Source organism: Copidosoma floridanum, unplaced genomic scaffold (genome assembly GCF_036245765.1).
Source record: "Copidosoma floridanum isolate Cflo_tuat_1 unplaced genomic scaffold, Cflo_Japanese_pri ptg000030l, whole genome shotgun sequence".
NCBI lineage: Eukaryota > Metazoa > Arthropoda > Insecta > Hymenoptera > Encyrtidae > Copidosoma > Copidosoma floridanum.
This window is the reverse complement of record NW_028321907.1, coordinates 12,882,344-12,904,920: the sequence shown is the minus strand read 5'-3', so window position 1 is coordinate 12,904,920 and position 22,577 is coordinate 12,882,344. Positions and strand designations below refer to the sequence as shown.

Genomic DNA, 22,577 nt, shown 5'->3' with positions numbered 1-22,577 from the left:
CCCTTTACTTTGCCTTATTTTTAAATTTACGTAAAAATATACGTATAAGTTTCTCGTCACCACCGACGCATGGCATTCTGTCTCTTTGATATTTGTAATGAATGAACGGGAGAGATATAGTTTTCATCAAACGATGAATGCATAATTATAGCCCTGGTAATGATTTTATTTGTCGTGCGTAAACGGATTAAAATTTTTATTCGATGAATTGTCCTTCTGCGGATTTTTATCAACAGCTTATCGGCTTTTTTTATTAACAACACGATGATTATGTTTCCCAATAATATCCCGAATAATTATTTGACTTTAAATAGATACACCATATGTACTTGATCATCATTAAATTTTTTCAAAGAAATTTCGAAAAGTCAATTATAAAGTAACAAAAATTAAGTTATGTTTGTTTTTTAATCCAGATTTTATACGCACACCTTTTATTTACCTCCATTTTTTCATTTTCATAGATACCTTTATATTTACTTACAACAAAAATAAGGGCTTTATTTTTACGGAACTCTCTTTTTTTTCTGTTTCTTTTTCTTCAATGTTTTTTACCTGTAGCCGATGATATTCAAATGAGCCAATCGAATAAATCAACATAGGTAAAAAAACACTATTGCATACTTATTACGTTGAAGGAATTAATTTTATTGATTTGTGCCGAATGACGTAACAAACACTTTGCATCGGCAACACACGTGCGATCGCGTGTTTTTTGTTTACTTGTTGTCGTTTAATCGTACCGCTCCACGTAAACGAGTCCAAAATTTATCATTTATTAATTTTTTTCTACATTGACTTCCAAGTTTAAATATTGTTTTTTATGGTATTTACATTATAATTGTATGTAATTAAAAACGAGTACTACATGTGGGAAAGTAATCAAGCAGCAAATTTTCTGAAACTGTGAAAGAGGGGGATCAACTCTGTGTACAATGAAGCATTTAAACTCTATCGAATAAAGTGCGTACACATAATGTATTATATGTGTGTATATATAATTATATCCATACACCAGAACTTTTGTTTATTTATTTATATCGTTCCCCCTCCAACGTTCCCCCTCCTTTGCTCCACTGCAGTAGAGAAAGGTATCGACGCTGCAGTAGTTATAAAGAAGCAGAGCAAACGTGCGTCAGTCGTAGATGAGTTAAGCGAGCAAACGGTTGCAAAGCCAAGGCGTGCGTGAGAAAAGTGAGAATAATTATTAGTTGCAAAAGTATTTTTGATGTATCTCATAACCTATGCATGTCCAGATATGAAAGTTTAGTTGTCAAGAAAAGTTTGCCCTCGATTATTGTTGCTTTTTTAACAACATTGCACCATAGTCTATGTGTCTGTCAGGCAGAGGGCCCGTCAGCTGTTTGCACTCTGTATAATATATAGTCTGCTCAGCTCAACGAGTCAGTGTTCAGCCTCTCCACTTTTTATCAATTAATTATACAATACAGGGGTTACAGGTTACAGTTACCTGCTTTTACGCTTTTATATACCTGCAAATAAAAGTTACAAGTGCACGTACATATAGGTACTGCGACAAAAGCGTGGTTCGGTGTGGATATACGTCGCAATCGTCTGCAGCTCTCTCTCCAGCTGTCAGATCGATATATATACTTTCCAGCGTTTCGTTGTGTCCGAAAAAAAAGAACAAGTGCCTACAATACCTATTTATAAACCGAGTCGCGTATGTAAAAAGTGAGTGTAGTTGTTGGTTGACTTTGGTTATTTTTATTTTGCATAAAAAGTGAGAAACGGTGCCAAGGTGTATATTATAAAGGCGCTCCAGGTGTCGGGTCGAGAGACGGCGGCCAAGATCCTAGCCTTGCCTCGATTGTTCCTTACTGACGAGTCGTCTCGGGCACTGGCTAACACAGCGGTTTTGTCTTCACCACCTACGTCAACGACGGACAACAAAATTGTTATTCACAACGATGGCAGACGGAGGCTGTCTGTGCTACACAGCAGCGAGACGCCCGATCAGCTCATGATGAATGAGGACAATCACGATGAGGTCCACATGACTACGGTTGGTACACATTTGCTTTTAACCTCAGTGTGTTTGTTTACTTGTAATTTTATCATTGCGCACTTGCTGTCCTTGTGTAGTCATACACGTATTGTTGGTGCTTATCTTAACCTTTTAGAACGTGTATTTGTTTCATGTACACGTATCTGTCATAATCAAGATTACACCAATCAAAGTCTCATTGTCTGTTTTTGTTTAAACCATCGAGCGGTTGATACTTAGATAAGTATTGCCTTGCGTGTGGGGCTGTGTCCGATGATTCATCTCACGCGAAAGACTACAATGTATAACGTAATATAGATATGAAATACTGGAGTAGGTATACTTAAATTATCTTCATGCGCGTCAGCAGTAGCAGTAACAGCACACACATGTGTATACAAATCTTTGTTGTTTTTTTGATAAATGTGTTATCATCTTAATACGTGTACATGTGTTTGCTGCTGGAGGCCTGCCTCTCTATACTAACAAATGCGAGCACTTGTAATTTTTTTGCAACAAGTTTCTATCATTATTTCTTTGTGTCGAGGACAGACGACGCACTAGTGAACAAAGCTTCATTTTTTTTTACATTTTGTTTAGTGGGTTTTGTGAAAAAAATCTTTGACGCATTTTGATGGTTGATGAACATGGTTTTTTTTCAACAATCATAGTTTTCGGTCTAAAGGTTGATGGAAATAATGAGGTTTCTAGCACTCGAGATGCTAAAGTTGGCAAAAAGCTATTTCAAGAAGTTGGCTCATCATCCAATTGACTTTTAGAAGCTTCCTGATCCTCTCGTATCTCGAAACCGGAGACAAATGATTAGATACCGAGTTAAAGTGAGATGTACAGTAAAATTTGTTAGGTTCCATTGTTTTAGAAAAAGTAGACAGTTTTTCTTTGCAACAAAAGAAACGTTTGGTTTCATATAAGCCATGCAATTAGTTAAATTTTTGTTATTAACAACATTTATTACTTTGATTGAATTTCCAATAAATTAATCATTACATACAAAAATGACATCAATCGTTTTCAACCAAAAAAAAAAAATAATTTGATATTTACTTACAGCCAGAAATCATAACTAAACATGGTTACGTAGCTGAAACGCATCATGTATGGACTGAAGATGGTTATAGATTGGAATTACACAGAGTAGTGAAAAAAGCTAGAAAAAGAAATACGATAAATAGTTTGACAGAAGCTAAGAATAGTAGAAATTTAGAGTCAAATGAATCAAGTATAGAGATTAATACTGATATCAAAGAAACATCAGTTCCAATAGTGGATGAAGTACTAAGTTCACAGGCCAAAGAAGATAGTAATCCTAAAATTAAGCCTCCCATAATAGTGAATCATGGCTTACTTTCAAGTTCAGCAGACTGGGTTTTACTTGGACCTGAAAAAGCTCTTGGTAAATAATAATTTTTTTATATAACTATTATGATTGAGGATAAATATTGTATTTCTCTATGTATCCTGATTCAGTAGTACTTGCATATTTTTTAATTCATTAGTAATTTGTTTTTTAACAACTTTTTTAGCTTATGTATTATGTGACAGCGGATATGACGTGTGGTTAGTGAATGTCAGAGGAAATACTTATTCCCAATGTCACAGAAAGTACACGACAAAGAACCGAGAGTTCTGGGATTTTAGGTAGACACAAAAAATTTTTTCAATGAATGATTCATTATAAATGGTTATTTTCTATTATACTAACGTATTTTATTTTCGTCTAGTTGGCATGAAATAGGATACTATGATTTACCAGCAATTATAGATTATATATTAGAAAAAACTCAACAAACGAGTTTACATTATGTTGGTTATAGTCAAGGGACTACAACATTTTATGTAATGTGCAGTGAAAGACCTGAATACTGCGAGAAAGTCAAGTCAATGGTGAGCATGGCTCCAATCGCATTTCTCACAAACCAACGCAGTCCATTAATTAAATTTATAGTTAAATTCTACATTTTCATGGAAGTAAGTTTACTCGTAAATGGTTCTCCAATTTATTTTAGATTATTTCTCACCTCTCGTTTTAATCGAATTCTTGTGTTCTCGCAGTGGGGATCAGTATATTGTAACATAAATCAATGGTTTCCGAGAAACAAGTTGCAAGCAAAAGCTTTAAGTACGTTAGTTAGAAACACTCCAGGCACTCTGACCAAGAGCTTCTACAGCTGCTGGTTTTACCTTGTCGCTGGTTTTGGCAGCAATCAATTAGACAAGTCAATGTTACCCCTTATATTTGGACACTTTCCAGGTGGTGCTTCAGCCAAGCAAATCATCCATTACAGTCAAATTATTATCAATGGCTAGTATACAAAATACTTTTTTATAAATTTACCAAGCAGCGTTTGTAATTAATTGGATAAAATTTATGTTTCAGACTCATTCCGCAAGTTTGATTACGACACGTCGAAAAATCTTAAGCTCTATGGAAGCACACAGCCTCCAAAGTATTGTTTGGAGCGAGTTACAGTTCCTGTTGCTGTGTTTTACAGTGAAAATGATTTCCTCACTCATCCAACGGACGTAAAGAGGCTTATTGAAAAGATCCCGAACGTTGTTTTGAAGCACAAAATCGAATACTCAAAATTTAACCATATCGACTATCTCTGGGGTAGAGATGCAAAAACGCTACTCTATGACCACATAGTCGACTTTATAAAGAGTTACGACTAACGGGGCGACTTCATAGACGGGCTCTCTAAATGTTGAATTGTACATAATAATTCGCGTGTAAAGTATTTTTTGTAGATCATAAGCAAAGACTAGTATATGATGACACTAGTGAAAATTTATCTATATCCGTCTGATCTTTGTCTCGAGATTAAACGTAGATCTGTTACGATTTTAGTTAAGTTATAGTTGCATTTAAGAAATCGACAACGGTATATTTTTTTAACGCTCGAAACTTGCAATATATTTTATACATATTTTTTTTTTAAATATTATTTTTACCATTATTAAATGAGAGTACAATTATCGTTGTTACGTTTAACTCCTATATGTTCAAATAATACATAAATTAGTTGAATTCTATATCATAAACATCAAGCAAGATAAATCAATTTTCGTTACCTCGTCTTGTCAAATTATCATTTTCAGTATTACATAGAACAATTTTTCTTCATAGCTCAAAATATAACGATAATCGAGATTGGATGCGAGATTATAAGAAAACATAAACGAAAAAAAAACGTACCAAGGTTGTTTCAAATTTCATTTTACTGCCATATGTGAGTGGCCGGGACAATATCGAGGTCAGTAGTTTACCATGTACCTCATGTAAGATCGCTCGTTCCAACGAGAAGGGAAAAGAGAGAGATAGTATTCATCGTGTGCATATATATGTATGTATACGTCGATGAGATGAGAGATTGACTCGTACGAGCTGCATGAATCGTATTTGAAAAAATCTAACTTTGATTAACGTTGTATTTTTTATCTACAGACCATTTGCGCTCCAACTAATTTGTTCTTAATAATTTTATCGTTTACTATACATCTAAGAGTGCGATTTTCTCAAAAAGACCAGAATTTTGATAAATATTGATTGAAGAAAATCTATCACTTGTCACATAATGACATTGGTATCTAGTTGTACAAATTTGATCGATTTATCTTGAAAGGTGATTTAAAAATCCTTGGTTAATTTTTATACTAGTGATTATTTTTTGGCAATCATAATGCCGTTCTACCAAACGTTGCTCGTGAATAACTGTGAGTATACATATGAAACCTAATAAAATGAAAGAGAAACAAATTTTATAGTAAACTGACAGTACCTAACACATTTTACTTTTTCACTTGTGATTCAATGCACAGCCTAAGTAAAAAAAAAGTAAATAACGTCGTTCCGATTTGAGAATTTACATTTGAGCACATTCTGCAACAATACTCATGCTTTAACTCTTTTCATTAATTTTTTTTACTTGTGTTACCATCGCGTTAAGATTTTGCGCATAACTGAGAAATTACCGCGTAAAACAAAAAAATAATTTTACTTGTTTTTGAAGAATCAAGTTGAACCACATATTCTTTTTTTCCTTATAGCTTTGATGATAAATTATACATGAGAAAAAAAAAAAAAAAATCAACAAGCAATTAAAAACATGTACTTCTCTTATTTCTTCTTGGATAATCGTATATTTTGTAGCTACTATTGTTTGTGATAAAATAAGTGAGATTGTAAAGAAAAGTTAGTGTTTATAACACAAAAGTTATTGTAAATAAGAATAAATCTGCAAGTGATTTAAATAAAATAAAATAAAGAATGTTTATTCAGTGAAATGGAAAAAAACTTATTATTTCTTCAATTTACCAGTCACTTTTTCACATCGTTTTCAGCACTGTACATTATTTTAATCGAATGACAAATCATTTTGATATTAAACAAAAAAGTATTAATAAAATTAACAGTTTAGCTCAAAAAATTTTTTATTATTTTTCAATGAAAATTTCAAGGGAATTTAAACTGTACGACAGTAAGGAATTCTCAAGGAAAGCCGTACTCAAAAATTTCAGGTCTTTCCTTTTTCAATCAGCAAACTACATACTCGTTTCACTTTGCGCTTTCACTTCACGCGACTGTTTCTCGCGCAAAAGTGTGCTGCAATGATCGAGTGTGTGTATTTGGTAGAAATGTGCTTCGACGTATCGTAAAACAAAACGATTTTTATTAGCGACAGCAAAATTAAAACCAAATTATGGGCTTTATGCCAACCAATCAGACATTAAACAAAGCAACACCAACATATATAGGGTATGTGTTTTTACCTCTAGTCAAGAGCACATAAGATGGGTTTGTTTATTAGAGGCGGTTATTATTACAACATACAATTATAACAGAAAAAAAATGCGCGTAATTTATTAACTTGTATTGTTGACGTAACTTTTTTGTCAGGTTTTCCCTTTCTCTTGCCAAATATGCCAATCTGTACAACATACTTACTTAGCCGCATACTCTCAGCCGCTTGCATGCTCACTCCAGTACCTATAGATATTTTTACAGACGTCAAACGGTCAAACGCGAGTGGACGAAAAAAAAAAAAAAATGTTGATCAGGCCGCGGCTACACAGACGCGTCCGACTGCATCCGCACGCGTTTTTGACGTCCGTGAAAATCTGTGTCTAGTATTTTGCTGCCAACTTCAAATGAACTTAGGGTGCCTGTACATAGGCGTCTTAAAGTCTTAAGACTGTAAGCCACACCTATGGCGGGTGATTCATTCAAACTGATGTTAACTGAATACCGATATAATTTGTTTTAAACAAGGAAATAGACACTTTATTCATTATAAAACTATGTAACCTGATTACATTATAACGTTAGAACGTTTTTTAAGGCATCAATTGAAAAGTTTCTACAATTCATGTTAATACAATAATTTTGTCAACATAACCTCTCTTTTGAACGACTCTGCGTTAACAAAATTTTTTTTAGTTTTGGTGGCTAAATATCTTTCCAATATCATAATGCAATCACGTAACATAGTTTTGTTATGAACAGGATGCCTATTATCTTGTTTAAAACAAATTATATCAATATTTAGTTAACGTCAGTTTGAATTGAATCACCCACCAATCCCACCATAGGTTTGGCTTCCAGTCTTAAGACATTAAGACGCCCATGTACAGGCACCCTAACTCCCGAAAACATCCCGTATATTCACATTTTTTTGTAGTTTTTTAAGGTTTGCACGTTGGCAGTGAGGTACTAGGCACGATTCTGACGGAGACGGACGTCAAACGCGTATACGGATACGGACGCACGGACGCAGTCGCCGCCCGCGTGTGCTATGTGGCCGCGGCCTCAGCGCCATCTAGTGATATTTTTTATCAAATCAAAAAGTCGGCCCCAAAACCAAATTTTTTTTGCCTACCAGACCAGTCGATATGCGCGTGTAGTACAGTCAACATAGTAGGGACTGTACTTACCTATTGTAGAATGCTGGTAGGATAGGGACCGTTTACCGACGGTCGTCGATACAGCCATCATCAGCAGTTAAGACACGTAGGTCGTGTTAACGCCGCATGAACAGGTGGCGCTAGCGTCAACGTGTACTAATTTTAACTGTCAGTGGGTTCCGCTTCCGCGTGTCAACAAACTTCGATATTTTTTGCTGTTTTTACTCCCATGCCACCCGATATTTCGATGTTTGTTGACATGCGGAACCCACCGAGCCCAACACTGGCACCGATAGTTAACTACGCCGACCATGCGGCGTTACCACGATCTGCGTAACTTAACTGCAAGTAGCATTAGCGGAATACAGCCTCTGATTTTATAATTCTGGTAAAGATGAGAGTACGGTGTAAGATATACACGAATTTATGTGTAGTAATTATAGTAATCACTACTAAGTAGTGCCATATGGTCGATTTTATTAAACCATATATAAGTAGATCTATACTTTTGCAAGAGGTCGATTTTCGGGTGGAAGATAAATTGTAAACTTGCCGCAGATAGCACGGAAAATATCAACTTTTTATTTTCTCTCTATAAGAATAGTTGCGGCTGGTTTATAATCGATTACATGGCTCTACTGTAAATTCTGCAGTATTAACAATTTGGACCAGCGCCATCTAGCGTTGCGGATTTTTGAACTAAAAAGTGGCCCTAAACTTTTGAAACCGAGCTTTAGCGCGTAGAGCCATTAAGTCAATTATAAACCAGCCGCAACTCATATCGTAGCTATAAAATAAAAAAATAACGATACATGTGTTTTTGGCGGCAAGTTAACAATCTATCTTTTACTCAAAAATTTATCTTTAAAAGTATAAACACATAGAAGGTCGGTTTTTGGTAGAAAATAAATTTTTAACTTGCCGCCAAAAACACATGTATCGTTATTTTTTCATTTTATAGCTTTATCATGAGTTGCGGCTGGTTTATAATTGACTAAATGGCTCTAATCCTGATTGCTCTGATTCAGAATTTTAGGAGCCACTTTTGGCCAAAAAAACAAAGACCGCTAGATGGCGCTGATCCAAATAACTAACACTATACTTATAGTCGAGACACTTTGTTAACTATAAACCAGCCGCAAGTAATCTTATAAATAGATAATAAATAGTTGATATTTTTTATGCTACTTGCGGCAAGTTTACAATTTATCTTTGAGCCAAAAATCGACATGTAAAAGCATAAATATTCCACTTATCTTATGTGGCTTATAAAATCAACAATATTCACAAACTTACAATTTACAATACCTTAGACCTTTCACCATTGACTCATGGAAGCACAGGCAGTACAGCCCTTTGACTATATGGTTTAAATCAACAGTTAACTTAAGTATATGATATGTATGAGTTGTATATGAGTATGTATGTATATGATATGAGTTTCAGTGACACGAAGAGTCTCCTAAGAATGGAGCATTGGATCTTACTAAATAAAAAAAATACATTTATTACAGATAAGTAAAGCATAGCATCTCACATCATCAGAGAATGTTGGATTCTTTGTTTATTTATAAGACTTAAAATTTACTTATCTGTAATAAATGTATTTTTTTTATTTAGTAAGATCCAATGCTCCATTCTTAGGAGACTCTTCCTGTGTGACTGAAACTCTTTATTAGGCCTTTTTTCTTCAGTCGTCTCTTATAGACTGATAAATTCACGTATGTGCTTGATCGTTATTCAAGATTTCAGTGACACAATACATATCATATACTTAAGTTAACTGTTGATTTAAACTATAAAGTCAATGTGCTTCCATGAGTAAGGTCTAAGGTATTGTAAATTGTAAGTTTGTGAATATGGTTGATTTTATAAGCCACATAAGATAATTAGAATATTTATGCTTTTACATGTCGATTTTTGGCTCAAAGATAAATTGTAAACTTGCCGCAAAAATGATAAGAAATGTCAACTATTTATTATCTATTTATCAAATTATTTGCGGCTGGTTTATAATTAATAAAGTGACTTTACTGTAGATAGCAATAATTATTTAGATTAGCGCCATCTAGCGGTCTTTGTTTTTTTGGCCAAAAGTGGCTCCTAAAATTCTGAATCAGAGCAATCAGGATTAGAGCCATTCAGTCAATTATAAACCAGCCGCAACTCATGGTGAAGCTATAAAATGAAAAAATAACGATACATGTGTTTTTGGCGGCAAGTTAAAAATTTATTTTCTACCAAAAACCGACCTTCTATGTGTTTATACTTTTAAAGATAAATTTTTGAGTAAAAGATAGATTGTTAACTTGCCGCCAAAAACAAGCGTATCGTTATTTTTTCATGTTATAGCTACAAGATGAGTTGCGGCTGGTTTATAATTGACTAAATGGCTGTAATCCTGATTGCTCTGATTCAGAATTTTAGGAGCCACTTTTGGCCAAAAAACAAAGACCGCTAGATGGCGCTTATCCAAATAATTATTGCTATCTACAGTAAAGTCACTTTATTAATCAAAAACCAGCCGCAAATAATCTCATAGAGAGAAAATAAAAATTTAATCTGGTCTGTGCTATCTGCGGCAAGTTTACAATTTATCTTTCTTCCGAAAATCGACCTCCAAAAGTATAGATCTACTTACATGGTTTAATAAAATCGACCATATGGCACTACTTAGTAGTGATTACTATAATTACTACACATAACTTCGCTTACAGATGGTAATTGGTAGTCTACTACCGTCGGTAGAAGTCGTACACGTGAATACGTGATGAATCACTGATGAATTGATGATGTTGAGGGTGCCTGTACATGGAAGACCTGCTGTTTGGCAACTTCCCGTCAAAGCTCTCTGGTCTCATGAGAGTGAGAGAGAGGTTAAATGTGGTCACGTGATGAACCTCTCTCTCTCACTCTCATGAGACCAGAGAGTTTTGACGGGAAGTTGACAAACGGCAGGTCTTCCATGTACAGGGCCAGGCACCCTGATAGCCCTGATGATTGTTGTGCACTCATACTTGTTTCTTGTTTGTGCGCGCGCTTCTGCGTTTTTATGTAGATGTCGTGATCGCGGGCTTCCGTAGAAACTTGTATCCAATAAAAATCAGTGAAAAGTTTGAAAAATATACGTAACCGACACTCCGACGCATGGCAAAGGGTCCGGTTCAATGTTCATAATATTATATCGTTTTTGATCGTGCATAACAAATGTTATTCAGTTTGTAATTATGAAGTAAATAAAGCGTCAAGATTCAAGTTAACGTCTCAATTACAAGAACTGCATTAAGGGTTATTGGGCATTATAACAGTTGCGGTTTTTCATTTACATGCAATAACAAGCAAAGAGTTATCAGTATAGGTGTATATACGTGTTAAGTACGTGCTTGAACTCAGATTTAAGAAGTGGAAAATCACGTGCTGCAGCACGCTAATGACCAAAACATATTACAGTCGTGTCAAATGAAAGGGGCACTTTTTGTGAATTTGCGTTTGTGAAGAATTGAAAAAAAAATACTTAATAGAAAGATGAGTGCCGAGGATTCGATTTACGTCGATGACAGTGACGACCAGTCGTGTAACGATGAAACTCCGAGGCTTAATGTCAATTCCAGGAGGACGACGCCGATGGACACTCGCGTCATCGGGGAATCCGAGTCCGAGGATGGAGAGGAAAGGTAAGACCATTTCATTATTCAGCTCTGAGAACGTGATTGAATTTGGCTGGTTTTTTAACTGTTGGTTTGATTGTTTATTTACAGTCATCTAATGTTGAAGGACTCAAGTCCCAACAGGCGCAGCAGTGACAGCGGAACTGTCAACTCGGAGGAAGGTACTTACCCAAGTATTCAAGAATGTTTTTTATTTACTTTACCATTGAATTTTTAAACAAATTTGTTACTTAAACCACTGTTTTAACAAATCTCTCTCAAAGGCAATTTATTATGTTGACTATTACGTTAATGAAAACGTCACTTTTCTGATAATTTTCAGAACATTTTTAAAAATAGCTGATAAAAAACTGAAATTTTAGTAGTAATGTATTTTAAAAATTTCATCTTAGTACTAGTGGTGCAGGTACCTAATAAAATAATAGATTATACAAGACTAGAAGACATAAGTTGGATCGAGAAATCAATAGGATATTTTCTGAGACAAATATTATTGTAATCTTATGTTGTTCTTACTCTTGTCAAACGTTTCATACTTAGTGCAATTGTAAAATTAAATTTTTGTAACTCTTCTTCATGACTTGAAAATAGTTTTAACTATTTTGTCATTAATACATTAAAAAACTATAGTTCGTTATCTTGAAACCTTTTTTAGAGGACATGGAGTTTTTTAATGCTAGTCACAAAGTCTCAATCGAAATTTCATCGGATTCAGACAGGTATTCTGCTTTTATATTTACATACTTTTGTGTATTAGTTTTTAATTTTATAAAATTAATTTTAATAATCATAGTTCACCAGAGATAAAACCTAGAAAAAACCCTAATTTAAAAAGACGTTCCATTTATGATAATCCAGAATCGCCATTTACGCCAGGAAATAAGCGTAAGTAAGCCAATACCTAACATTATAAAAAAAAATTGGAATTTTTATCTGTATTTATGAATTTTTTTAGGTACTCCTGTAAATCGTAAATCAAAAAAAAGACTTCGAAGAGTTGTAACCATTTCTGATTCTGAAGCAGAAAAGTATTTCTAATAAATTTTTAAAACACGACCATTTTTTCAATATTTGTAAATTTTTAATTTATTAGTATTTCAGTCAATCAGTCAAGTGTATCATACAAAAAGTCCGATTCTGAATTAATCAGTGAAGACAGTGATAAAGAAATGAATGAAGTTAACGGTAAAGATGTTACAGGCAAGTCTATGAATTATACTGAGGAGTCTGATGATCAAGAAATGGTAGAATTTAATAACAAAAGTACCAGAGATCATACCGATCACAAAATTAATGGAGATTCTTCAGATGATGGTAAATTTTTGTACCATATTTTTTGAACATGTGTATCAATACACTATATAGAAATTATGCTTTATAATCAGAAAACAGTCATCACAACTCAAGTGAAAGCTCTGGTGATAAGGAAAATACACCAATTCCAAATAATATGAGTACAAGAAAAAATGTATCGGCTAAAAAAAAATCCTTGAATTTTCAAAATTTGAGTAGACGTTCAAGTGTCCATCAAAAGAAGGCATCAGAGCAACTTAACTTCACAGATTTACTTGATGATTCTTCAGATTCATCAACAAATCTGAACGTTAGATCTAGAGCTACAAGCTCCATTGGTTCAATCGAAGAAACTAAAAGAAGACTTTTTGAGGATAACAATCCTGTGGATCTAACTAATGATGAAATTAAATTACCAGTTAAAAACGAAAACATGAATAGTGCCATTATCGTTCTTTCTACTAGTACTTCAGGTATTTTTGATTTGAGTTCTCATGTTAAGGAAATAATCAATAAATATGGATTTGTTCATTTATTGAATGCTTATTATCAGAAAGTGAAATGGATAAAGATGCTGTTGCTTTTGCAAAACAAGAGATTGGAACCAGTAACGGGGATCCCATTCTAGCTCAGAAAAAAGAAATGTTAATGCTGAAAATCAATTCTTTACAGGAAAAACTTGACAAACTGAATGTAAAGTATAGAAAACATTTTTTTACGAAGTGGATATTTATTTATTGACTAATATATATATATATATATATATATATATATATATATATATATATATATATAATACATATGTTTTCTCTTATTCTTTTTATTAGAAATTTACCAAGTCTATTGATATTCAAAAATTACCTGATAAAGGAGAAAAAGTGTATCAGGAAATTAAGGGTCTCCAAAGTAAACTAGCGCCTTTAAAAGCTGAGTTAGAAAAAGTGGAGCGCAAATCCATGTCAAAAATAAGAAACTCGTCAACCCCAAAAATAAAATCAGAACCTGCATCTTCTTCTAACTGGTCACCGGGAGATTCAGCACTTGATGATAAAAAGAACATTAAAATAAAAGATGAAAATTGGAAAACGTCTGAGTCTGACTATCATAATAAGTTTGAAGATTTTGACGTCAAAGATATCCCCAATGTACCTAAGACAAATTTCGATACCAAAGACCTCGGAAAACAGGCTTTGGAAACTTTAAACAAACAACAGTCACTAACTAATCAAAGATTGGAGCTACTTCACGGTTCTTTAACATCACGTCCTTCGGAAGACCAAAGAGATAAAGATCCTAAAGGTTTGAATATTCCTTTGATGGCTCATCAACAACATGCATTAGCTTGGATGAAGTGGAGAGAAAATCAAAAGCCAAAGGGTGGAATTCTTGGTAGGATACATTGTTGAGATTTACTCTTAAACCCGAGATGATATAATATACATATTTTTTGTCCTAATAGCTGATGATATGGGTTTGGGAAAGACTTTAACAATGATATCATTGGTTTTGGCCAATGTGGATACTGACAAAGAAAGAGATAGCGATTCCAGTAGTGATGACGACTGGTATCCGCGAAAGTTACACAAAAGTACGTTTTGAATTGAGATTTTGACAAAAGTTTATTTGCGACACACTCGGTAATTTTGTGGTCTGATATTTTTATTTTGTTTCAACTAGGATACTACGGTGGAACTTTGGTTGTATGCCCAGCTTCTTTGATCAATCAGTGGGAGTCAGAAGTGAAAAAACGCGTTAAAAGAGGTCTCTTATCAGTCTTGGTATTTCATGGATGCAACAGACAAATGGACGAAAGAAAATTGTCTAAATACAACATAGTCATAACGACGTACCAGACTTTAGTTAGAGAAGCTGCAAAAGAAACGAGTTTTTACAAAGTATGGTTTTCATGAGTATGAATAAGTTTCCCAAAGTAATGTATCAATGTCCTTTCAGATGGAATGGAGTAGAGCTATTCTCGATGAAGCTCATATCATAAGAAATCACAAAAGTCAAGCCAGCATAGCAGCGTGCGGTGTAAGTGCAAGGCGCAGATGGGCCCTGACCGGAACGCCCATACAAAACAAAGAGGCAGACTTGTACGCTATTCTCAAGTTTCTGCAGTGTTCGCCTTTCGATGATCTGCAAGTGTGGAAACGGTGGGTCGAAAACAAAAACGATGCTGGCAAGCAGAGACTGATTACACTCATGAAGACGTTGATGTTGCGTCGTACGAAGAAAGAACTGATGGCTAAGGGCGCCCTCGAGTCCTTGCCTGAAAAGTTTTTCGAGACTATTGAAATCGAGATGGATCGTGACGAAAACTTGGTGTACCAAAAGATTCTAATGTTTTCGCAAAACTTGTTTGCTCAATTTTTGGCACAACGCGCGGAGAAACACCATATGAAAGAATTGTATGGAGGAAAATTCGATAAAAAATCGTCTTTAGGTACACTTTGACTTTTAATAATTTAATTTTATCATTTATTTCGAAAATATCTAACTCTGACTATTTATTTGTTTAATATAGGTAGCGTCTCGCATTTTACCAAGGCTCAAAAAATACTGCTGCAACATCACTCCCAACAAATCGAGTCTCACGAAATCTTAGTTCTACTACTGCGACTGCGGCAGATGTGTTGTCACCCGGCTTTGATTCACAAGATGCTAGATCGAATGGACGCCGAATTGAACGGTATCGAGGATGCGGAAAACTTGAACGAGGATATATTGCAGCAACTTCAGAATATGTCGATCAAGGAGGATGAAAGCGTCGATGAGGATGCTGCCAATTATAAACTCGATACGAAAATTGCAACTAATCTCTTGACAAAGAACAATCCGGTTTTTAGCAATAATCGACGCAGTTCCAAAGTGCGCGCGGTCTTGAAAAAAATTAAGGAAGTTTTGGAAAAAGGAGATAAGCTAATAGTAGTATCGCAATGGACTGAATTTCTCAAGGTGGTAGCTCAAAATCTTGTAAATTGTGAAGATGTCAAGTATAAAATGTTCACCGGAGAAGTCGCAATAAAGGATAGACAGGTAAGGAATATTTTTGTACAAAAGTTTTTATTTTCATAAAAAATACACACAATAGAAAACTAAAAAAAAATATGTTTCAACATTGAAATTTGTATTTTTTCATAATTCAGCAAATTGTTGATGAATTCAACAGTCCACGTAGTGGGGTAAACGTTTTATTTTTGTCACTAACTGCTGGTGGTGTTGGTCTAAATCTAGTTGGAGCGAACCACGTGCTTCTTATCGATCTTCACTGGAATCCACAATTAGAATCACAAGCTCAAGATCGCGTATATCGATTTGGTCAGAAAAAAAATGTCTTCATTTACAAGTAAGTTAATTAACTACTTATTGTTCTCAAGTGCAATTATTTTCTTGATTTAAATGTGCTATTTCGTTTTTTAGATTCTTTTGCAAAGATACAATCGAAGAAAGAATAAGAGTATTACAAGAAAGGAAATTAGAGTGTGCAGAATATGTGTTAACTGGAACGAAATCAATGTCTACAAAACTAACGCTTGATGATCTCAAGTTATTGTTTTCTTAGATGTTAATTAAGTATATTTATTAACTAACAATTTTTAGGTTTTTAAAGTAAGTTATTTAAGTAAAGTTTATTACTGCATTCCCTCGCGTGGATAAAAAGCATTTTTATACAAACGTGCGATTTTTATGTATAAAAAAGTTGCAACTTTGACATAATACTTCGTTACAGTTGTATACTTAGAACTTTGGTAGATCGCCATTTTTGAAATTGTCCTTTTCAGTTTTCTTCGTTGTATTCATGTTACTATTCCAAATGCCGTACAAAAAGTATACACAAAATCCTGAAATTAAGTTAATATTATTCTAAAAATCTATATTTTAAGTTAATTCTTATTATTGAATTTACCAGCTGCCATCCACACGAAAAATTCAATCCACGTTCGCATCTTAATATTTACCATTAAATAAACATTGAACAATATACTTATTGCTGGTAAGAAAGGAACAAATGGGACCTGAAAATCAAAATAAAAATTTACTACCAAACAATCAAAACGAGATTAATTTTTTCAATGAAATCTTCCATACTAAAAATTATCGATCAAGTGTAAAATTTACCTTAAAACTAAGGTGTCTATCACATTTTGGTTGTAGATAGATGAAAAATAGAATAGATACTAGAATAAATGCAAGTACTGTCAGTGGTATCACGAATAACAAATTTCCGTGTTTGATTTCATCATCATAAGTCGAGTAAAGTAAACTCACGCCAAAGCAAATGACAACTAAAAAAAATACAAAAGACCAAAAAATTTAACTTAAAGACTAAACACGTTTACAAATTGAGTGAAACAGTATAGTTGTCAACTTACAGTAAACAGGTACTAAATAAGTTACTATTTTAGAGGTGAGCTTGGTCGAGTAGTTCAGTCTTTTAAAATTGACGAGTTGACTCATAACCGAGAGCAGGGAATACGACTCGGTGTCCTGCTTCTTCTCAAAAGAATTACTTTCTTCGTACCTGAAATTCATATGGCAGTTATATTTTTGCGCCCAAGACTCGTGCGCGCCAAGTGCTTGAAATGCACGTACCTTAGTATAACTACACAAGCAGCTACGATGGAATACGTTATGAACACGCCAATGTTCATCAACCCAATTAGCTCATCCAGATCGAAGATTGCCGCTAAAATTCCTTTGGAAAAGAAAAAAAAAGTTAAATACCTTTGTATCAAAACGTATCTTTTATCTGCACAAAAGTACGTGCTTGTAATAAAAAATTAATTTTTTCAGCCATTGGAAGGACAAGGGAATACATGATTGAAAATATATAGCAATACCAGTCAAGAGTCCGGACGACAGGGTGCCAATGACCGGGGTATGAAAGCGCGAGTGTATCTTGCCCATCGACTTGAATATCAATCCATCGGACGCCATGGCGTAGATGATCCTCGGCAGCGGATACATCGACCCCATCAAACTGAGGGAGAAAAGAAAAAAACCAGAAATGAGCTCTCGTATTACATTGCCGATAAAAAATCCATCGCATTGTTTTGCAACGCGAGTGCCTGACGTCGAGAATGCTTGTTACCTAGCACACAGGGCGCATATGGCACCAGCCGTGACGACGTATCTGGCCCAGTCCCAGCCGATGACCTTGAACATGTAGGGAAAGGGCGCGTCCGTGTCCTGATCGTAATACGGCAGCACCGTGGTCAGGATCGTGGATATGCTGAAGTAAGCCAGGAAGACGACCGTCAGCGAGGCGATGATGGCGATCGGTATGTCGCGCTTGGGGTTCTTGGCCTCCTCGCTCGTCGTCGCCACGCAGTCGAACCCGATGAACCCGTAGAAGCACGTGGCCGCGCCGCTTATCACACCCGCTATGCCGAAGGGCATGAAGCCCCCCTCGCCCTTCTCCTTCCTACAAACGTCGGTCTGGCAGTTCGGCTTGATCTTCCAGTTCTTAAAATCGGCTGTGGAAACGACGGAGATCCGAGGTATGTATCACATAGGCGCCATGTATTTATGTTCGCTATTGCAACGATCACCCACCTTTGATTGCTCCTGACACTATGACAAACAGTACGACGCTGAGATTGACCAGGGTAAATATGTTGTTAGCCGTGGACGATTCCTTGGCTCCGCACGCCAGTGCACCTGAAAAGCGTTTGAGAAATCGTGGGCGTTATTGCGTGTGTGTACGAAATGTGGGATTAATCGAGCCCACGTGCGTTATTGTATGTACCAACCGGAAAAAACGAGCGTAACGCCAAACGCGAAAAAGTCGGGGTACTGGGAAAAGTGCGATATGTTCATCGGGGCGGCTGCTTGGAACAAGAGGCTCATGGAGTTGTTCAAGAGCGCGTCGACGTACTTGCTCAGGCCCCTGACGACGCTCGCCGAGCCTATGACGTACTCGAGTATCAGGATCCAGCCGATCACGAAGGCCATGAACTCGCCGATCGTCACGTAGCTGTACACGTAAGCTGAGCCCGCTTTCGGGACACGGGCTGCAAATTCCGCGTAACACAGACCTGGTAAACAGATATGGTTCGTGCATTAAGCTTTTTTTTTTTTTTTTTTTTTTCTTTTTTTTTCATTTCTTCCACCTGTGAACATTTAGTATGGACATTAGTAAGAGTTTGCAAAAATGGTACCTCAAGCAGGCCGGGCTTAAAATGCAATTTTACGCACTAACGTGATCACTTCGCACGAGTTGTCGCAATGCGCATGAAATCTTGGATATTCTTTAGTTTTGTTCATTTTAGTAGTTTAGGTAGATGTACTATGAAATTTCGTGAAGATTTGGTGCGACCAAACCGTAATATTAATCATAAAATGCCGTTTTCGCCCTGTCAGGGGCCAATCACAAAGGACTCTTTTGGTGGCTATTTGAAGTAAGTGTTATCGCGTCAATTAGGAAAACTTCAATCACGCGCGTATAGTGCTTGGAAGAGAGTTACTCGTTTCACAAAATAAACGCCAAATCACTGGACTTTTACAAATATTTTCGTCGAAAAAAGCTCGCAAATGCTCAAATAACTCGAGATACCGATTGTGATTAAAAACCTATTAGCCGCTCTTTTCTGAAAATAAAGCGAAAAACGCCGAAATCAACTAACGAAGCTACTCGGTGGTTTTTAATTATTTTCACGTATGGTTAAATAATTAACCGAAATTCGTCAAATGAGCGATACGAAAATTAAAGCTAACCGAAGGGTTCGAATTTCCCGGAACTTCCCAAAGTTTTTCCAACCGGGAGACTTTGGCAAAAAAAACTCGGATTACCGGTGAAAAATTCAATATGGACTCGCCACTCGCACGAGCCTACCTAAAACTGTGTCAGATATATACCTTTTGGTTTCCCGGGCCTATTAATAGTGCCAAGCGCATCGCAAGAGCGCGAAGAATAACTCGGCGCACGTCGTTTCCGCGCGCGTGAAAAATACCATCTTCGAGCGAGAGAAAAAAAAAATCTTACCTGCGATCATGGAGACGACAGCGGCTATGGCGAATGATATGATGACCGCCGGTCCGGTCATGGTCTTGGCGACGTTGCCGACGAGCACGTAGACGCCGACCCCGAGACTCGAGCCGATCCCGAGGGCCGTCAAGTCCAGCGCCGAGAAGCATCGCACCAGCGACGAGTCCGATTGCTCGTCTATGCACTTCTTGCGCGTCGTCGCTCTGTACAGGCCCTGCAGCCGCATTGTTCGCAACCTATTCAGCTGCGTCGGCGAAATTCACATAAAAATACACAAAGATGAATCGAGGGGTACTTAATATCTTCTTTTTTTTTCCTCCTGCAAGTTAAGAGGAATTTCTTTTTTTTTCTGCGCTCGATTGTTTTCTTTATGGTCACTCTCTTGATGGGGCTTTGAAAGGCGTGACGATGTCGTTTAATTGCAACAATACGAAGCATCGTTATCAAAGGCTGTTCAAAATTCGGATATTCAATACATTAAAAACAATGTTGGATAAGAAACATCAAAGTACGATTCGGGTTATCTTATCGGGCTAGGTGCAGCGATCGAGGATGCTAATATTTAATTTAATTTTACGGATGACAATGTAAATGATTTTGGGTATAGGTTTGCGTGTTCGCGTCGACGACATTCGAATGTCCCGCAATGTCAACACTTGGACTGCCTGCTTTTATGGGATTCGATGCAGATTCGCGTGAAAACAGGTGGTTGTTGCGATAATTTCTAAAACTCATCAACCTTAGAGTATCCCTTTTAATTTGTGTTGATTTTTCACTCGTCCCAACGTGTAATCTAATCTATGTTAATTTCGGGTGATTTGTGCGCCCATTATCGATTAAAATGACACTCGTGCTTTTAATTGATGTTACTCGTCGAATTAAATTAAAGCTTCGGCAAATGTGAATGCAATCACCTAAAAATCACCAAAATTAACAGTTGATATTTCACGTACTACCCATCTAATGCATTTTCTGTCTAATGTTTTTATCTTTAATGATCTTATTAATTCGGTAATTTTCACCATCGCTTACACGGCGCGTCCTATACGATTGTTGACTATAATTTTTAACGAAGTGTATAAAATCATTTGAAAATTAGGTAAATTAAATTTTCCGGGCGTATTTAATTAACATCTCTATTTCTCTATTTACTCTACGCTTATGTATTTGTAGTGTACAAACAAACGCAACTTTCACTTTTTTTAAAATTGTTTTTAAACCATTTGATTAGATGCGTATTAGATGTATACTTGTGCATATTTATTAATAAAAATTTTCTTCTTAATGTTTTTCGAGATAAATTCAAGTACGATTTCCTTGGTATTGATAAAAAATTTTATTTTAAACGAGTACGTTAGTAATGGCTAAAAACAAATTTTGCTGAAATAGTGATTAAAAAGTACATTTTTATGTTATTAAAATAATCTATTTCGTACCTTGAATTCTAATCATTAAAATAAATTTACGTGGCTTACCGCTTTATCCCAATTAACGTCCATTGTCGACAGTTGTTTATCACAAAACTATCGATCCAACAAAAGTACGTTTTACAAAATTGTTCAAACAGAAGTACTTAACGAATAAAATGTTAACCGAAGTGGCACCTCGTGGTATCGAATATACCAAAACGACTGATGGTATTCAGTAACTGCAGGACGAAGTTTTAGAATTTATGATGCAAGTCAAACCAATCGAGCCGTCACGATAGTTTGCACGTACATAAGTATGTTTACGTGCGTTCTAACGATCCACAAGCGTCCGACTGAAGTCTCTCACGAGCACCACGATTGTATTACTGTATACTCTTAGTTGCTACGTAAGAAAAGAAATCGAGAGGGCGTGCTATGCGGCGTGTGTCAAAGTAGTGGGAGAGAGACTTTTCAAAATTTTTCAGCTCCAACAAAGTAGATAGTACTTTCCTATGATATATTTATAAGTACGTGAGGTGTGTATACGTATTTCAGCGAATTTTAGGGCTCCCTTGGCGAACACGACAACAGGCACGCAGTGAGTAAGAGTTTATCTCTCCGTTTCAACTGGAAAGACAGACTTTAAAAACTTGGGGTGAAAAAAAATTGTAGAAAACAAGGCAATACTGCAATATTTGAATTAATATTAGTACGTGTGTTTCACAAATTTAATCTAGGCCTAGAATTTACGTGTATGATTATTCATGTTATCATATAACTTTAGTCGTTTCAAAATTGGAAGAAGTGTATTCAAGAAAACTAAAATTCATTCACTCGAGACAAATTTCCTTTCTGAAGGACCATAATTTGTTGTAAATATGTGTTTTGTTAATAAAAATACATTTAACAATTATAAGAATGTTTTCTCCGATTTCATGACGAATTATGATGAAGAAAAAAAAAAGGATTTCTACTAAAATTTCCTGCTTTTCGTTACACAAGTTCCAAAATAAAATACAGTACGAATAATAGGATGGATGTAGGAGAGAACTTAGTGACCCGTTCAATTTTTAAATTGGAAATTATCGCGCTTCTATTGGTGTATCTTTGATTTGGACTGATCTTTGAAGCGTACTCTCGATTCTACTTCAAAATGTTAGTTTCACTCTTGATGTTATATTAGCTTACAGTTTTTTTATTTTTTTTCTCAAGTTAAAGTAACAGCTTTAGCTACTTAATACGAGTTTATAATATTTTATATAAAATTTCAAGTAAAAATGTACATT

General features: G+C 35.6%; 3 protein-coding genes across 4 annotated transcripts; 2 read left to right on the top strand and 1 right to left on the bottom strand.

Moving 5' to 3' along the window:
• The first annotated feature begins 1,464 nt into the window (after positions 1–1,464).
• LOC106643142 (lipase 3) lies at positions 1,465–6,336 on the top strand. Of its 2 annotated transcripts, XM_089596989.1 has the most exons (7): positions 1,465–2,026; positions 3,080–3,200; positions 3,324–3,422; positions 3,553–3,667; positions 3,751–3,997; positions 4,082–4,331; positions 4,407–6,336. In XM_089596989.1, the coding sequence occupies exons 1-7, from the start codon at positions 1,985–1,987 to the stop codon at positions 4,700–4,702; spliced, it is 1,170 nt and encodes a 389-aa protein (XP_089453115.1). In that variant the 5' UTR covers positions 1,465–1,984; the 3' UTR covers positions 4,703–6,336. The 2 variants fall into 2 exon arrangements, with proteins under 2 accessions (XP_089453115.1, XP_014213656.2); XM_014358170.2 differs by having other exon boundaries at positions 3,080–3,422.
• Positions 6,337–10,635: 4,299 nt separating this feature from the next.
• lds (transcription termination factor lodestar) lies at positions 10,636–16,937 on the top strand. Its single transcript, XM_089596980.1, has 16 exons — positions 10,636–10,650; positions 11,381–11,604; positions 11,689–11,759; positions 12,254–12,317; positions 12,392–12,483; positions 12,554–12,626; positions 12,692–12,912; positions 12,984–13,364; positions 13,445–13,584; positions 13,719–14,280; positions 14,351–14,479; positions 14,569–14,786; positions 14,845–15,337; positions 15,419–15,930; positions 16,041–16,240; positions 16,315–16,937. Exons 2-16 carry the CDS (start codon positions 11,456–11,458, stop codon positions 16,454–16,456), a joined length of 3,447 nt encoding a protein of 1,148 aa, XP_089453106.1. The 5' UTR covers positions 10,636–10,650; positions 11,381–11,455; the 3' UTR covers positions 16,457–16,937.
• Positions 15,939–21,656, bottom strand: LOC106642899 (cationic amino acid transporter 2). Its single transcript, XM_014357825.3, has 11 exons — positions 21,358–21,656; positions 19,880–20,126; positions 18,648–18,932; positions 18,451–18,555; positions 17,987–18,371; positions 17,736–17,875; positions 17,488–17,590; positions 17,268–17,416; positions 17,014–17,180; positions 16,802–16,910; positions 15,939–16,736 (listed from the first exon to the last, which is right to left on the bottom strand). Exons 1-11 carry the CDS (start codon positions 21,379–21,381, stop codon positions 16,633–16,635), a joined length of 1,818 nt encoding a protein of 605 aa, XP_014213311.3. The 5' UTR covers positions 21,382–21,656; the 3' UTR covers positions 15,939–16,632.
• Between the last annotated feature and the right edge of the window lie 921 nt (positions 21,657–22,577).

Bases quoted from the DNA above. Each gene is read 5' to 3' on its own strand.
- LOC106643142 (XM_014358170.2), top strand. From the start codon at position 1,985: ATGATGAATGAGGACAATCACGATGAGGTCCACATGACTACG. The intron at 3,423-3,552 runs GTAAATAATAAT...CAACTTTTTTAG, and splicing joins TGGACCTGAAAAAGCTCTTG to CTTATGTATTATGTGACAGC. The intron at 3,668-3,750 runs GTAGACACAAAA...ATTTTCGTCTAG, and splicing joins CGAGAGTTCTGGGATTTTAG to TTGGCATGAAATAGGATACT.
- lds (XM_089596980.1), top strand. From the start codon at position 11,456: ATGAGTGCCGAGGATTCGATTTACGTCGATGACAGTGACGACCAGTCG. The intron at 12,484-12,553 runs GTAAGTAAGCCA...GAATTTTTTTAG, and splicing joins ATTTACGCCAGGAAATAAGC to GTACTCCTGTAAATCGTAAA. The intron at 16,241-16,314 runs GTAAGTTAATTA...TTCGTTTTTTAG, and splicing joins AAAAATGTCTTCATTTACAA to ATTCTTTTGCAAAGATACAA.
- LOC106642899 (XM_014357825.3), bottom strand. From the start codon at position 21,381: ATGGACGTTAATTGGGATAAAGCG. The intron at 18,372-18,450 runs GTGGGTGATCGT...TCGTTTCCACAG, and splicing joins AGTGTCAGGAGCAATCAAAG to CCGATTTTAAGAACTGGAAG. The intron at 17,591-17,735 runs GTATTGCTATAT...TCTTTTCCAAAG, and splicing joins GTCGTCCGGACTCTTGACTG to GAATTTTAGCGGCAATCTTC.